Consider the following 16,344-nt stretch of genomic DNA (forward strand, 5'->3'; position numbering starts at 1 on the left):
AAGCCAAAAACAAAAACGAAGTTATTGAAACAGATACAGGTATGTTACTGGACTTTTGACTCAGAATTTTATTAGTAAGCCATTGTGACAACTATCCCCCAGTCATCAATATTAGCTTATTATGTATTATATAACAATTACATAATTTATTATTTAGATTGCTACTAGTTTATACGGAAGTGAAGTGATGTTATGACCATAATAATTGATATACTTAAAGTTACGTCCTACCGCTACTGCACAAATATTTACCCTCATCTGTTGCCTTTTGCCTTTGTTCATGTGCCTATCCGGGAACTCACGCTCTGTCCAATCAGAGTCGAGCAGTAACATCGGCACAAAAAACTTTTTCTTTGCATTTATCTAAATGCATTATTATCTTAAGCGACCTTTACACGTCATGGTCCAAGATAATCGATAACATTCAATTAACTTGAAAAAATCTGCCTCATCTGTGATGTTACAAGGGCGAGTCTGCGCGAGCACGCCGCAGAAACGTGATGCACTATTACGTGTGCTGCATGGATCTGACCAATCAGCTACATTGGTGCCAGTTTGCGTCAGTGGGTAGGCGGAGTCAACTAATGGCTGAGGGTTCGCGGGGTGAGTTGACATTCAACTAAAGGACAACAATCGTGTGGCTATTCATCGCCAATGACGCTTGTAACGATATATGAATAGAAAGCGTGTATTTAAATATGTATATAATCTGAGAACGCATATATTTAACGTTTTAGGAAGGAGTAAGACGGCTGTTGTTTTTTTCTGCCTGTCTTCGCGAGTTCGTGTTGACGCTCGCGTGCTTTCTTTGTTGAGGTTTTCCTGTAACGTTACGTGTTTTTGTTTGAAATATCAATCCGTCAGTTTTACACTTAGGGGCGCGTTTCTGTCTAGACGTACAGTCTAAACACACTGCGTTCTCTGATGTAACTTACGCGCACCGTGTTCAGTCACAGGGTGTGTAAAGCAACTATAGGAATTTTCGCTCAGTATTTCAGCCAACATGGGAAAAGTTTTTCTTGAGCAAGGCTGAAAAAGACGCAATCAGATCAGACTTTACACCTGAATTGAGAAGGCAAATTTGGGTGTTGCTGGAGCAGACGTGATTTCAGAAGGGGCTGCGGAATATAAGGAGTAATGGTGGTCAACACGATCCACTGGTTCAGGAAGGGCTTAAGGCTCCATGATAACCCATCTCTGCGGGACTCTATAATAGGAGCCGATACTCTGAGATGCGTTTACATACTGGACCCCTGGTTTGCAGGATCGTCCAACGTGGGAATCAACAGATGGAGGTGAGTTTCCTTTGTGTGCAGAGAACTGAGAAAATCAGATCCTGTGACAAGCCAAGCTGTCTTTAAGTTACACTGCTGTTCAAAAGTTTGATTGTGTTTTAAAGAAGTCTTTTCTGTTAATCAAGGGTGTATTTTTTTGAATAAAAATGCAGGAAAAAAACAGTCATATTGTAAAATAGTATTACCATTTAAAATTATGAATTTAATGTACTTCAAAATATAATTTATTTCTGTGATGAAAAGCTGATTTTGCTTCATAATTACTCTATAGTCTTCAGTGTCACATGGTCCTTCAGAAATCTTTCTAATAGGCTAATTTCTTATCATTGTTAGAAACATGATGAATAAAGTTTAAAAGAACAGCATTTATGTAAAATAGAAATCTTTTCTAACAATATAAGTCTTTATTATATATTTTTTAATAAATTCAACACATCCTTGCTGAATAAAAGCATTCATTAAAAAAGTAAATAAATAAATAAGAATAATTACTGACCCCAAACATTTGAACAGTAGTTTATATTGTTACAATATATATATATATATATATATATATATATATATATATATATATTAGTATCTATTAAATTAGACACTAGTCATTTGCTACTAGTCCAGGACTTGAATTTGTTTTGTAAATGGGGGGAATTCCCTCTTTTGGTGGCTCTTCGGGGGTATTTTTTTTTTAGTTGGAGGGGGGAGTTAGGGTATTTTTTTAGACACATTTTTAAACTACAATTATCCAACCTAAATGTTTCGTCATAGTGTATTTGTATTTTACAAATTATATTGTTGTTGATTCATATTTGTATTGTGAGGAAGATTCTTAAAAAGAACTTTGATTTCAAACTCTTAATTAAATTTATTTTAACTAAGAACGACAAGTAAACCATCAGTAATAACATAATAATATATAAATGTCAAGCAGTGGCACAAACAAATACAATACCAAGATACTACTAAAACGAACTGTGCTTTAAGTTTTTCAGGTATGTATAACAGTAATATTCAGTTACAGAAATACCACAGAATTGGAATAATGACTGACAATGTTTAGTATAAATCGACTGTTTGCGTGAATACTCATCAAGACGGGCATTTTAACTATAGTCTAATTTAACACTGTTTAAATTAGTAGTATTTTAGCAATGAAATTCTATGTCAATATGTACTTTAGATGATAACTGTTCACTTCAGACTAGTATGTACTGTAGTTGTTTTTAGTACCTTTCCCAGTATTACTAGTAATTACTCATTAGGTACTATTATTTATTCTCATGTACTGTAAACTGGTACCCATGTCTTGTACAAAAGTTATTAGAATAAGCACTAGCAAAACTGAAATAGTTACTAGTAGTGAGTGACTAAGAATAAGTACTAGTACATTTTCTAGTGAAATCTGAATATGTACCATCAAAAACTGGAATGCATACTAGTGAAGTGAATAACCTTAGACAGTTTGTTACCAGCAGTCATAGTGGAAATAGTCACCTGCTGCCAAATATTTATATCATCTATTCAATTAGCACTAGCAATTTCACTCATAACTATTGTATGAATACTACTAGCTCAGTATGAAGCGGAGTTTCTGTAAGCTGTACCATGCTTTGTAAAATATATAGCTTAAGAATCTTTAAATTTCCAGTTTGTTTGTTTATTTAATTGATGTTAGCTTATTTATCAATTAAAATTTTGACTTGGTGGCCACGAGTAGCCCTTACTTTAGTATCTATTATAAAGACCATTTAATTAAGTTTAATTTGGGATTGTTTTACCATTAAGGACTTGTACAATACCAAAAGAGTAAATACAACTGCCATTCTCTTGGTTTACTGTTAGTGCTGGGTGGTTATATCTTTATAATAGGGCATTTTGTGGTGCGATATTCTTGTGAGATGCTTGAGCGGTCACTCTCATAGCAGAGTTATGATATAACGTACAGCTCAGCCACCTCTCCTCTCCCTGCGGTGCGGGACGTGAGGAAGTAGGTCAGTGTGTCAGATGCGATTACCTCATTCCCCTTTCAGCACTGACTTACAGTTCTTTTCCACCTCCTTCAAACAGACTCTCGCCTATGGTATGTCACCACTCCTTTTCATGGTTGTTAAAAGGCTTCTTTTGAGAGATCACGTGTATAATTTGTCCCCTGAATTGCCCTGCAATACTTTTGTTCATTTGTAATCGGTCTATGTGTCAAAGACACCCCGGCTGTTGTCCTAGTAATGTGTTTGATTTTACATACACATGCACAGCCTGTTTGTACAGTCCAGCTTGATAGGCAGCTATTTATTGTTTTTATATATATATATATAGCTAATGGAATTTATTCCAGGATAGCAAGACTTAATATTCAACAGCTATTACTCCAGTTTTCAGTGTCACATGATACTTCAGAAATCGTTCTAATATGCTGATTTTCTGTTCATTAAATATTTCTTATTTTTCTCAATGTTGAAAATGATTTGGCTTCTCAATGTTTTTCTAACAAACTAAAGTTTGTACTGGAAGACAAAACATGTGATTCAGACTTGTAGAACAAGCTGCAGGTGTGCTTTCATATGCAGATCCATAATATGGCAGTGACTTTAAGAATGTGTGAGCTGATTCATTTTCATCTTGATCTGGGATGTGCTGTAGCGGATCAGACGTCTTTAGGAAGGGTCGCAGACAAGCTCAACTAGATGCTGCTGATTCACCGTCCTACAAGAGGGAACTCTTAACTCTCACTCAGACAGGATTAGATTCTTCTATTATATGCTTATTATATTATATATTCAATGCAGCTAAAAATAAAATCATGCATGCTATTTTACACTGTGAGGATCTAGCTGGCTTGTTTAACCAAACAGTGACCATGAAGTTTGATAAGGTCTATAATAATCTAATAAATAACCTAAATGACTAAACTGATTACCACATTTAGCCCCATGCAACCTAATAAAATCACAAGGTCATTGCCAAATCAGTGGGCTTTTTTTTTAAAAAGAATTAACATTTTTCCAGACAGTTATGCCAAGCTCTAAAATTATTTATTGGATAGAAATTGTGAGTGAAAATATTTATAAAACTCTTATTCTTAATCCTTATTCAATATATCATGAACGACTGTAAGGGGTCATGCAAATTCTTTAGTTAAAAAGCACAGGAACCTTAACAACATTCAGTTCTTAAAAGTCCTGAAGTGTATTTATTTAAGTTTTTAAGTAAAAAATATTATATATAATTTTCTTCAGTGTACGGAATCTAGGTGTTATCATAAATTTAATAAAGTTTTGAAGGCAAAATTTGGGCAAGGGGCTTTTGAATGTTGCTGTGGACCAATGAGTTTCATTCTTCACAAAAATGAATGTATTATGAAGAATGCTGGAGACCTAACTGTTGCCGTTAGACATTGAATTCTACAGTATATTTTATTTATTTCTTAGTTTTTTCAGTACTACGAAAATCTATTGCTGCCATAAACATTCTTCAGAATATCATCTTTTGTGCTCAACAGAAGAAAGAATCTAAATTATGACATTTTTTGAAAGACTATCCTTTTAAGAAACACAGGTGTAGCATACTGTTAAGCAACTTTAACTGCTTTTAAACACAACTGTATTTTAACTTACTTTCAAAGAAATATTAGGCAGTACACTGTCAGTAAACTAGTATTCCATTCCATTCTGAACACTGCACATGAAATACAGAATATAACCGATATGTTTTTCGACCCCATTTGTCTGTTAGTGCCCTCTGCTGGACAAGTCAGAAAAACCTCACTCTTGTTCCCTCAAGAATTAAAATAAACAACCATGTCTATTTAAACTACTGTTTCATTTACTAGTCATTTATTCAAATTAGATTTCTCTTTGTATTACAGGTTTTTGCTGCAATGTCTTGAGGACTTGGACGCCAGCCTTCGCAAACTTAACTCTCGCCTCTTTGTCATCAGGGGACAACCCACGGATGTCTTTCCAAGACTTTTCAAGGTCAGCCGCCTAAGCCTATTCAACAGTTTTGTGTAAACGCTCTGTCGGTACATGCTGTTCTGTGTCTGCCTCTTATTTGACACTGCATCTCTTTTTCATTTTTTCTCCCTAGGAGTGGAAAATCACCCGGCTGTCATATGAGTACGACTCTGAGCCCTTCGGGAAGGATCGTGATGCAGCCATTAAGAAGCTGGCCACTGAAGCCGGGGTGGAAGCCTTCGTCAGGATCTCCCACACACTCTATGATCTGGACAAGTGAGTGTATCTGTAATCATTGCCATATGCCCATATGACTTCCAACGTGGCTGCCAACAGTCCTGTGGGAAGCTGTTGCCCACCATGCCTGATAGTTAACTCTTTATTGAGAATGTTATGCAGAAAGATACAGAGATTTTTAATCTGTCATATGAATACCATAAAGAAATCACATTTCAAATATATAATATAGTTAACTCTTTATTGAGAATGTTATGCAGAAAGATACAGAGATTTTTAATCTGTCATATGAATACCATAAAGAAATCACATTTCAAATATGAAATATTGTGTTAAACAGTTGCATATTACATATTAGCATTTGCTGTGGGAATCATGTTAGTTCTTGTTATTGGCTTTGAATTTTAATATCTTGACAACTCTGAAATGCCGTTATATTGTGTACATATTTTAATTATCCCATCTGTTGCTCTAGGATCATAGAGTTAAACGGAGGACAGTCTCCTCTCACCTATAAACGATTTCAGACGCTCATCAGCAGAATGGATCCTGTGGAAACACCAGCAGAGACGATCACGGCTGAAGTCATGGGCAAATGCGCCACACCAGTCAACGATGACCATGATGACAAGTTTGGCGTTCCCTCGCTGGAGGAGCTCGGTGAGATGCCGTGCTCCCTCCCTTTGCATGTGTCTGTTGGAAATGAGATTTTGAACAAGTGTTCGTGTCTTCAGGTTTTGAAACGGATGGACTGTCCTCAGCTGTGTGGCCTGGTGGAGAAACTGAAGCTCTGACTCGACTAGAGAGACACCTGGAGAGGAAGGTAGACTTGTCCTCTAATACACAGTTTTGCAGTTATGCTGTTATTGTATTACTATAGGTTGCACTTTTTTTCATAGTTTGGCTGGTCCTGCGACTTATAGTCAGGTGCGACTTATTTATCAAAATTAATTTGATATGAACCTAGAGAAATGAACCAATAGAAAACATTACCGTCTACAGCCGCCAGAGGGCGCTCTATGCTGCTCACTGCTCCTGTAGCCTACACTGAAGACATAAGGCGCCCTCTCGCGGCTGTAGACGGTAATGTTTTCTCTTGGTTCTTGGTTCTAAATAAATGCGACTTATAGTCCAGTGTGACTTATATATGTTTTTTTCCTCATCAAGACCTATTTTTGGACTGATGCGACTTATACTCAGGTGCGACTTATAGTCCAAAAAATACGGTAATAACCTTGCACTCAACAGGGCTATTATAGTTAGCTAAAACTATAAACCATCAAATTTGCTACTTTTAATAAAATAAATGTTAACTGAAATAAAATATTAAAACTTAGTTTATTTCAGCTAGTTTCCACGACAACATTCTCATTGTCATTTAGTTTAACTTGATGTACTAAAATAGCGTAAACTAAAACGGAAATATAAATGAATAAAAACTAGATTTACATGAAAACAACAACAAAAACGAATAAAGACAAAAATACAATTATTAACATCAACAAAAAAATAACTTGAAAACATAAATTATAAAAAAAATTAAGTATAATTCAAAATATGAATGAAAACTATGCATTAAATATAATTTATTGATTAAACTGATTGAAAGTGACAAAGATGTTTAGAATGTTATAAATACATTTCAAATAAATGCTGTTCTTTTGAACTTTGTTAATCAAAGAATCCTGAAAATAAAATATCATGGTTTCCACTAAAATATTCAGCAGCACAAATGTTTTTTACATTGATAATAAAAAGAAATGTTTCATGAGCATCACATCAACATATTAGAATGATTTCTAAAGGATCACGTGACACTGAAGACTGGAGTAATGATGCTGAAAATTCGTCTTTGCCATCACAGGATTAAATTACATTTTAAAGTATATGATCAAATATAAAACCGTTCGTTTAAATTGAAATAATATTTCACAATAGTACTGTATTTTTCATAAAATAAATCAGCCTTGGTGAGCATGAAAGACTTCTTTTAAACAACAAAACAAATATGGGTCACTCCAAACTTTTGACCATTAATATAATTTGTATATATTATCTCTTTCCATTTTCAGGCTTGGGTGGCTAACTTTGAGCGTCCCAGAATGAATGCTAATTCCTTGCTGGCCAGCCCCACAGGCCTGAGCCCTTACCTCCGGTTTGGCTGCCTCTCCTGCAGACTTTTCTATTTCAAACTCACAGACCTCTACAGAAAGGTAAAGAGAACAGCACTGTCTCACTCTGACTTTCAAGGTACTTTTCATCACTGATAACCGTTCGTAAGATCCTCTTAAGTGGCTGACAAGTTATTCTCATCCTTTTTTTTTCTGGCTTTTCAAATGCAGGTCAAGAAAAATAGTGTCCCACCTCTGTCCCTTTACGGTCAGCTGCTCTGGCGTGAGTTCTTCTACACGGCTGCCACTAACAACCCACACTTTGACAAAATGGAGTTCAACCCCATCTGCGTAAAGATCCCGTGGGACAGGAACCCCGAAGCTCTGGCGAAGTGGGCAGAGGGCCGGACTGGTTTCCCGTGGATTGATGCCATAATGACCCAGTTGAGGCAGGAGGGCTGGATCCACCACCTGGCCAGGCACGCTGTTGCTTGCTTCCTTACACGTGGAGACCTGTGGATCAGCTGGGAAGAGGGCATGAAGGTACTGCAATCATTGTTCTGGATCTCAATAAAAAAAACAGTTGCTTTATGTGCTAAAATCTATATTGATATTGTTTGATTTGTTTTTAAAGGTGTTTGAGGAGCTGTTGCTGGATGCAGACTGGAGCGTCAATGCTGGAAGCTGGATGTGGCTTTCGTGCAGCTCATTCTTCCAGCAGTTCTTTCACTGTTACTGTCCGGTGGGCTTTGGTCGACGTACCGACCCAAATGGAGACTATATAAGGTGCTACTCTTGACCCTTGCTTATATCCACGAACATTCAGTTGAATAAAAATGACCAGTTTGGTTCAACATTGAGACCATTCTCTTTGAATACTGATTTTATTATTACAGACGCTATTTGCCCATATTGAGGGGCTTCCCTGCCAAATTTATCTATGACCCTTGGAATGCCCCAGAAAGTGTTCAGAAAATCGCAAAGTGCATAATTGGAGTGCACTACCCTAAACCTATGGTTAATCATGCTGAGTCCAGCAGGATAAACATCGAGCGAATGAAGCAGATTTACCAGCAGCTGTCCTGCTACCGGGGCCTCGGTAAGAAAATGAAGAGCTATTTCAAAACCCCAACTCTTAAAAATCTTGTTTAACTTTCCTGTTATGCTTTTCAGGGCTCCTTGAAACTGTTCAATCCAACGCACCCAACAATGGAGATGGAGCAGGTCCTTCTTCAGGAGACAACACACAGGAGAGCACTCACATTACCGGTATCCCGACAAGCACAATTTCATACATCTTAAATTTCATCTCTGGAAATGTCTGATAATGGGGGTTTTGCTGTAATCTTGGGGTTCCCAAATTTGTTCATTAACCGGTCCCCTTACATGTAAAATATATGCCGTATTTTTCGGACTATAAGTCGCACCTGAGTATAAGTCGCATCAGTCCAAAATATGTCATGATGAGGAAAAAATATATATATATATAAGTCGCACTGGACTATAAGTCGCATTTATTTAGAACCAAGAACCAAGAGAAAACATTACCGTCTAAAGCTGCGAGAGGGCGCTCTATGTTTTCAGTGTAGACTACAGGAGCAGTGAGCAGCATAGAGTGCCCTCTCGCGGCTGTAGACGGTAATGTTTTCTATTGGTTCATTTCTCTTGGTTCATTTCACTGGTTCATGTCAAATTAATTTTTATAAATAAGTCGCACCTGACTATAAGTCGCAGGAACAGCCAAACTATGAAAAAAAGTGTGACTTATAGTCTGGAAAATACGGTACTTAAAGTAAATCATTTAATGACACATTTAAGGTTCTCTGTTTATTGTTCACATAACCAGTAAGAAAATGGGAAAAAATGCACTTGATTTATAAAGATTTAAATACAAGTTACAATACTAATATTTATGTCAAAAAAAATTTGATATTCCGTTAAACCTAAGTTGAGCTTTAAACATTTAATATGCTCTGTTTTATTTTGGCTGAAATGCTGTTAACTTCTGTACAAAGTCCAAATAACCTATGTGTAAAGAACCCACGTTTTTGTGAAACCCTGGTCTAATTGATCCAATTTTAGTTATATTGTGGTCATTTATTCATGATGTGTATTAGTAGTTGGGATCATTTGAGTTATATTTGTGTTGGAATATTTACCCTTTCTTTACCAGCAGTGCAGACATCACCAGCAAGTTCTCAACCAAAGCTCTCACCATTTACAGTGTCATGTGGTCAACTGTCTGTCAACAGTGTACAGCCACAGCCAGGTATGTACTGGCTCTGATGCATGGGTTTTGAGATATAATAAATGTTGCTTGCATGTGAAACAGACCTTAGGCTGCTTTATTAAGATGTCTGTCTTTCCGATCTAGGTTACTCAAGTGTTGGTTTGGTTGGACAAGCTCAAACACAGTCACAGAGAGGTGAGTTCTGTTATCCATGTTCTGTAGCACATTCTGAACTAAAGCGGTCTCACTGTGGCCTAACGTTTTAATTTAATTTTAGTTTGTTCTATGTTGAGATTTGCTTATAACAAGTCAATGTCAGACTAGTTTAAACACACCCAATCTTGCAATGAAAAGAAGGGTTTACCTCATGTTTGTGGAGGATTATATTTTGCTGAAAGCATAGACTTTTTAAAGCCAGGGCTATTCATCTGTGGAGTTATACTACCAGTCAAACGTTTGGGGTGGTAAGATTTGTTTGAAATGTTTTTGAAAGATAATATTATGAAATATAATTACAATTTAAAATAACTGTTTTCTGTTGTGATATGTTGTAAAATGTAGTTTATTCCTATAATAGAAAAATAAATCTTTTGGAACATTATGAAATGTCTTTTATCACTTTTGATCAAATTAATGTGTCCTTGCTGAAGAAATGTATTAATTTCTTTAATAATGTAAACATTGTACTAACTTTAAACTTTTGAATGGTACTGTGGAATTTTCATGCCACTTAAACAATAATTTTGTACAAATTACAACCTCACAGGCTGTTTTTGTGTTTAGGGAGAGGGACAAGTGCTTTTTTGAAGCGGCATAGTGAAGAACGAGCTTCAGATGGTTTGTCGAAGATTCAGAGGCATGACAGTAACTAGCTGCTTCAGAAGCAAGGATATACACACACCCTTCTTGAGACTGGTGTTTGGCCCTGTCCTGAACCATGGCTCAAAGGACAATGTCTCCACATGACATATCAACTCCATGCTTTGCTTTGCTTTGGCCTTTATGCTTTACCATGGTCTCATTCTGCTTGTAGAGCTTCAGTTAACATTGAGGTCAAATGTGGTGGCCCAGGGTCAGGGGACTGTCAACTAAGCTGTTTGACATTGTATAATGTATGCAGTTGCCGAATTTAAGATGTCTCAATTTTTGCAAGCTGTATGTTGATTAGTTGTGGAGGAAAAGGTTTTGTAGTATTCACACAATCCAAATGTCAAAATTGTTTTCTCTATGAATGTGTGTGTATCTATCATACCATTTGATGTTCATGTGTGCAATGTTGTAATAACTGTGATTTACACAATCCTGTGTAATATTAAGAGGAATTTATTTGGAAATTCATATAGCGATCATCAGGAGCATAGCGGCCACTATTTGAGAATCTTTAAACTAGTCGCTCTTTGATAAGTCAAAGGATTTGGTTGATCTAAATGTTCAATTCTAATTTATAAATAGACATGTTAAAATGTATTTGAAGTCCACAGTGAAAATCTGTATATTTAGTCAGATTTTTGCTTTATATAAAGGAGTAACTATCATTGAGGTTTGTGGCTCTTCAGCACAAATTGATTTGTTTCAAGACAATTACTGGGAAGCAAACCAACTGTATATAAGCGTATACTGGAAGTAATTCAGTCTGCAAAACAATGTACATAACTTTTTCTCTTGCTTATTTACAGACTTGCTGTTATATTTTTTTATATGATACAATACTTTTTTTATTGTTGTAATGTCTTTATAAATCACCATTAAAACATGATAGATCTGTTACAATGCTACAGTGATTATGAGATAATTTGAACCATGTTCATCAGTATTATTGAAATTTATTTTCTTAACATTTATTATCAGTGTTGGCTTTTAACAGACCATGTGTAATCTATTTTACACCATCAGATTACTATAATGTTTGTATGAATTACATATCGTACGCATGACCTGTCTGACAACATCAATAAATTACTTGTTAATCTGTTTGGAATTTTTTTATTGTGACCCTAAATTGTAAAAGGTGCATATGCAGTAAAGACACAAGGGAAATATCTGAGTAATACAGTTCTTGCCTTCCAAACGTTAATATGACAAGTTGCAAAGTTTGGGGTTGGTAAGATTTTAGAACATCTCACCAAGGCATTTCATTTGATCAAAAACTAAAAAAAAATTTTTAAATATTGCTATAATTTAAAATAATTATCTATTATAAATATACATTTTCAACAGGCATTACTTCAGACTCGCCACTGAAGACTCTAGTTTAATAGCCTGACTAGTTTACTTCTGTTTAAGGAAAGGTATAATAAAAAAAGGTGTAGTTCGACTAATGATTACTGATTCTTTACCATGTAAACAATATTAATTACAGACAGCCACTCCCATTTGACGTCACACGGTGACTCAAGCAGATGTTTAAAAGCTCCATTATAAAGCTGGGGTTGCGAACACCTCTTCCAAACTTCCAAAGCCCGACGGACGATAAGCTGGTCGCAAAGATGAACAACGAGGGGGAGGAGATGCGCAAACCAATCCGGCTCATCGCGGCTGCCTGCCGTGACATGGGCATAGGAAAGAACGGACAGCTTCCCTGGAGCCTTCCGTAAGACATAGTACAGTTCCTATCATCATTCGATTCAGCTGGAATCGCTGTATTTTATAAGTTATGTTAGATACGAATAAATAATTTGAATCAGTAATCAGATGAATTCATGAACGACGTGACGTGACACAATTCCTTTATTAGCATTCGAGGCATAAAGTTAGGCTATATAGCAATTACTAGTTAAAAAACATCAAATCGATGTTTGTCTGATTACAAAGGTGTTGACCTTCTGGACGGTGTGCAACAATTTCTACATGGTATAAATAAGAAGTTATTGTAAGATTGTTTCTCACAAAGTTCTTTGTGTGTGAGTGTATGTGTGTTTGTTATACACATACACATACACAGCTCACATAAAATTATTTTGAACTTTTAATTTTGAGATTTCAATTTGAAATGTTTATTTTTACTACTTGTCATTTATTTTACATATTTTCTGGATAGCTCTGATAGCTCTCTCTCTCTCTCTCCCTCTCTCTTTGAATGTCACTGACCTTTAGAACTCCAACTGAATGTCAGCAGTTTTTTTTAATTATATTGAAACTTCGAGCCCCCCAGTGCCCGTCCCATTTGAGATAAGAGATAACAGCATGTGCAAACCGGGGCTATAGACTACTGGGAATTGTCTTTATTTTTCTGGTATATAATATTATGTTGGTATGAGCCTTAGCCATGCTTATTAAATTGGATCAATGCATGCAGTGTGATGCAGGATAATCTTGGTTCAATTCTGATTTGTGCACACAGCCCTGCTTTTTTTGAAAGCTAGGAGCACATCAAAGATATTTGTCATGCAGCTCAAATTGCATTTTGCACACTATGCAGTTATCAAAGTTGAATTTATGTATATCGAATTGCACACAAAATATCTAATGTGCTCATGTTGTTTACAGAAAAGAATTTCTGTTCTTTATGGATACAATTACAGCTGTGTCAGCACCTGGTAAGTGGCTTTAAATTCTATGTATGGTTTGATTTATATTTTAGTTAATGTAATTTTAACAGTATAATGAAAAATCATAACTGTTTTTTTTTTCCTCTCTCTCTGGTGCACATCAGGGAAGAAGAATCTGGTTGTCTGGGGGCGAATCTCCTTGTCCTCCTGTCCTGAGACGGTCTTCCCTTTGGCCAACTGCATCAATTTGGTATTGAGCAGGAAGCTGACGTAAGTATGTTCATTTATAAACACTTTTATGCAACTGTACTTCCATTCAAAAGTTTGGGGTCAGTAAGTTTTTTTTTTTTTTAAGAAATCAATGCTTTTATTCAGCAAAGATGCATGAAATTGATCAAAAGTAAAGACATTTATATGTTACACAATATTTATATTTAATATAAATGTAATGTTGTATGCTTTGGAACTTTATATTCATCAAAGAATCTTTAAACATTGTATCACAGTTTCCACAAAGATATTAAGCTGCATAAATGTTTTTTTTTATAATAATAATAATAATAATAAATCAGCATATTTAAAAGATTTCTAAAGGCTGCTGAAATTTCAACTTTGCATCACAGGAAGATATATATTTTTTATTATAATAATATTTCATAATATTATAGTTTTATTATTTGATCAAATAAATGCAGGCTTGGTGAACATAAGAGACTTCTTTCAACAGCAACAAATATATATTTATATACTGACCCCAAACTTTTGAAAAATAACTTATATTACAATTTCTGTATTAATTTACTATATTCTGCATTACTGCAGTGCAGTGCCTCCACGTGCCCACTATCTGTGTAAGGATTTCGGATCAGTAATTCGTCTGGCTTCTGAGCCCCCCTTATGTCACACTGTGGAGACCATCTGGGTTTTAGGAGGCACAGAGGTGTATAAGGTGAGAAACCTGATCTGTGCAACATGTATATAAGTGTAAATATATACAGTAATTCAGTTAATTTTGTAACTGTGCTATTTAGGAAAGTCTTGCGCATCCATGGTGTGATCTCATCTATCTCACTGACATCATGGCCGAATTTGACTGCGATGTCTTTTTCCCCAAATTTGACCGCAATGTTTTCAGAAAACAAAAGGGGTAGGATTATCCCCTCATTTATTAGAGTTACAAATATAATATGGCATAATTTTACAATTAGGTCCAATTTGTTAACATAAGTTTGTGCATTGTATAACATTAACAATGAGCAATACAGTAGTTACAGTATTTGTTCATCTTTGATCATGTTTGTTCATTGTTAGTTCATGCAAACTCGGGTCCATTATATTAAATGAACATACACTTTTGATTTCAATAATGTAGTAAATGCTGAAATAAATATTAAATAAGATAAAAAAAAATGCTTTAGATATATGATTAATTGTGAGTTCATGTTAACAAATGGAACCTTATTGTAAAGTGTTGCTGATCATACTTGCCTCATATTATGCATTGTAATTTGTCTGATTAATTGTTGATTTTCTTTAAACAAGCTTTCCAGGAGTACCAGATGAAATTCAGGAAGAAAATGGTATTAAATTTCAATTTCAAGTCTTCAAGAAAGAAGCTTGAAACTGAAGCTGGGAAGAGACCAGACTGAAAAACTACGGAGCCCCAAAGGGGACAAGGTACTAATGGAGGAAAAATGCGCTTGCATTGTCTCGCAGAATTATTGCTTTCTCCTGAGAACCTTTACGTTCTTACGCAGAACAGTTGCATTCCCTCGCAATAGTATTAAGAGACATTTTGCATTTTCTTGCAAAAAGTATAGCATTCTCTCCCCAAAGTGTTGCATTCCTTTTTGTGCTCTTTGCATTCCCCTGAGAAACTTTGTGTATTCTCGCAAGTGTTAGATTCTACCAAAAAAAAAAAAAAAAACCTACAAAACATTTACATTCTCTCACTAATATATTGTTTTTGTATTGAAAAACTATAGTTATTGTAAAACTGTACTTGTTGTATTGGTTTTAACAATAATGTCAGCTTTGCAGACTTTAAGAATATTGCACAGAAGAACACTTTATATCAAAGGCTCTGTTGAGAGCTACAGAATGTCACTGGTGGACTTCATAACCATCAAATCATAAGCATTTCAAAGCAGCAAGTTCTTCATTTAAACCATATGAAGATAATTTACATAATATCAACTTTTTTCATTACATAAGAAATCACACCACACATGATCTGAAACAGCAGATGCACTCAGTGCTGCCAGTGATGAGCACCACTTCTCTCACGGTTACACATGAAACCGTTTGTGACCACTCACCAGATCCACTGTTACTCATCTCACGGTCACCATAGTGACACGAGTGTGATGAGTCAAAGCAGATCAGGGAGATGGGACACAGTAGGAGTTATATATATGGTTTGTGTATACATACCATCTGCTGTGTGAACCTTACTCAAGTTAGTAGGCTATTAGTTTTTCTGTCATGTAAGTTTTGTAGGCAGTGTATTTAACTTCTTATAATTGTGATATTCTATAAACTTGTTTTTTTTGTGTGAAATTAAATATTTTGTGCTATAATAAAGTTTGTTTCTAATCCAAATTAAAAGTGTGCAGCATTTAATGGCATGTTACTATACAATTAAACATATACATACACACACACACACACACACACACATATATATATACACACTTTTTTTTTTTTTGAGTAATTGTCCAGTATACATTGGGACACTGAATAACTTTCGCCACTAGATGGAGTCTGCAGCTAGGATATAGTCCAGACTCCAGCTGTAATGCTGCAGTCAACCTTTAGGAAATGTTTGAAGTATTTAACTGGCCTTCCCAAAAACGAGTTTGTCCCATAAGTCTTTTCACATAAGATCCTTTTTAAAAAATTCTCAAAACATGCTGGATAAAATTTTCAAAAACATGAAAATCAAAGGTGAGATGTTGTTAACTGTTATACTGACAGTTTGGCATCAGTGATTTTGTGATGCTTTTATTCAGCAAACATGCATCAAATGATCAA

At 35.4% G+C, this 16,344-nt stretch overlaps 2 protein-coding genes across 3 annotated transcripts; both read left to right on the forward strand.

The window, feature by feature from the left end:
• Positions 1–552: 552 nt before the first annotated feature.
• Positions 553–11,796, forward strand: LOC127934704 (cryptochrome-1). 2 transcript variants are annotated; one of them, XM_052532250.1, is made up of 13 exons: positions 553–1,295; positions 5,158–5,266; positions 5,379–5,521; positions 5,958–6,142; positions 6,217–6,305; positions 7,555–7,695; positions 7,825–8,136; positions 8,228–8,379; positions 8,490–8,692; positions 8,767–8,862; positions 9,767–9,862; positions 9,968–10,018; positions 10,607–11,796. In XM_052532250.1, the coding sequence occupies exons 1-13, from the start codon at positions 1,138–1,140 to the stop codon at positions 10,693–10,695; spliced, it is 1,824 nt and encodes a 607-aa protein (XP_052388210.1). In that variant the 5' UTR covers positions 553–1,137; the 3' UTR covers positions 10,696–11,796. The 2 variants fall into 2 exon arrangements, with proteins under 2 accessions (XP_052388210.1, XP_052388211.1); XM_052532251.1 differs by having other exon boundaries at positions 9,770–9,862.
• A 442-nt stretch (positions 11,797–12,238) lies between these two features.
• On the forward strand, positions 12,239–16,006 carry LOC127934705 (dihydrofolate reductase). The gene is made up of 6 exons (XM_052532252.1): positions 12,239–12,413; positions 13,310–13,359; positions 13,476–13,581; positions 14,134–14,260; positions 14,343–14,458; positions 14,854–16,006. The coding sequence occupies exons 1-6, from the start codon at positions 12,310–12,312 to the stop codon at positions 14,930–14,932; spliced, it is 582 nt and encodes a 193-aa protein (XP_052388212.1). The 5' UTR covers positions 12,239–12,309; the 3' UTR covers positions 14,933–16,006.
• Positions 16,007–16,344: the final 338 nt, after the last annotated feature.

This window comes from Carassius gibelio, chromosome A18 (genome assembly GCF_023724105.1).
Source record: "Carassius gibelio isolate Cgi1373 ecotype wild population from Czech Republic chromosome A18, carGib1.2-hapl.c, whole genome shotgun sequence".
NCBI classification, from domain to species: domain Eukaryota; kingdom Metazoa; phylum Chordata; class Actinopteri; order Cypriniformes; family Cyprinidae; genus Carassius; species Carassius gibelio.

Excerpts from the sequence above, each read along its gene's own strand:
- LOC127934704 (XM_052532250.1), top strand. The coding sequence starts at position 1,138 with ATGGTGGTCAACACGATCCACTGGTTCAGGAAGGGCTTAAGGCTCCAT. Across the intron at positions 7,696-7,824 it reads TCACAGACCTCTACAGAAAG|GTCAAGAAAAATAGTGTCCC; the intron begins GTAAAGAGAACA and ends TTTCAAATGCAG. Across the intron at positions 8,380-8,489 it reads CCAAATGGAGACTATATAAG|ACGCTATTTGCCCATATTGA; the intron begins GTGCTACTCTTG and ends TTATTATTACAG.
- LOC127934705 (XM_052532252.1), top strand. The coding sequence starts at position 12,310 with ATGAACAACGAGGGGGAGGAGATGCGCAAACCAATCCGGCTCATCGCG. Across the intron at positions 12,414-13,309 it reads CAGCTTCCCTGGAGCCTTCC|AAAAGAATTTCTGTTCTTTA; the intron begins GTAAGACATAGT and ends TGTTGTTTACAG. Across the intron at positions 14,459-14,853 it reads GTTTTCAGAAAACAAAAGGG|CTTTCCAGGAGTACCAGATG; the intron begins GTAGGATTATCC and ends TCTTTAAACAAG.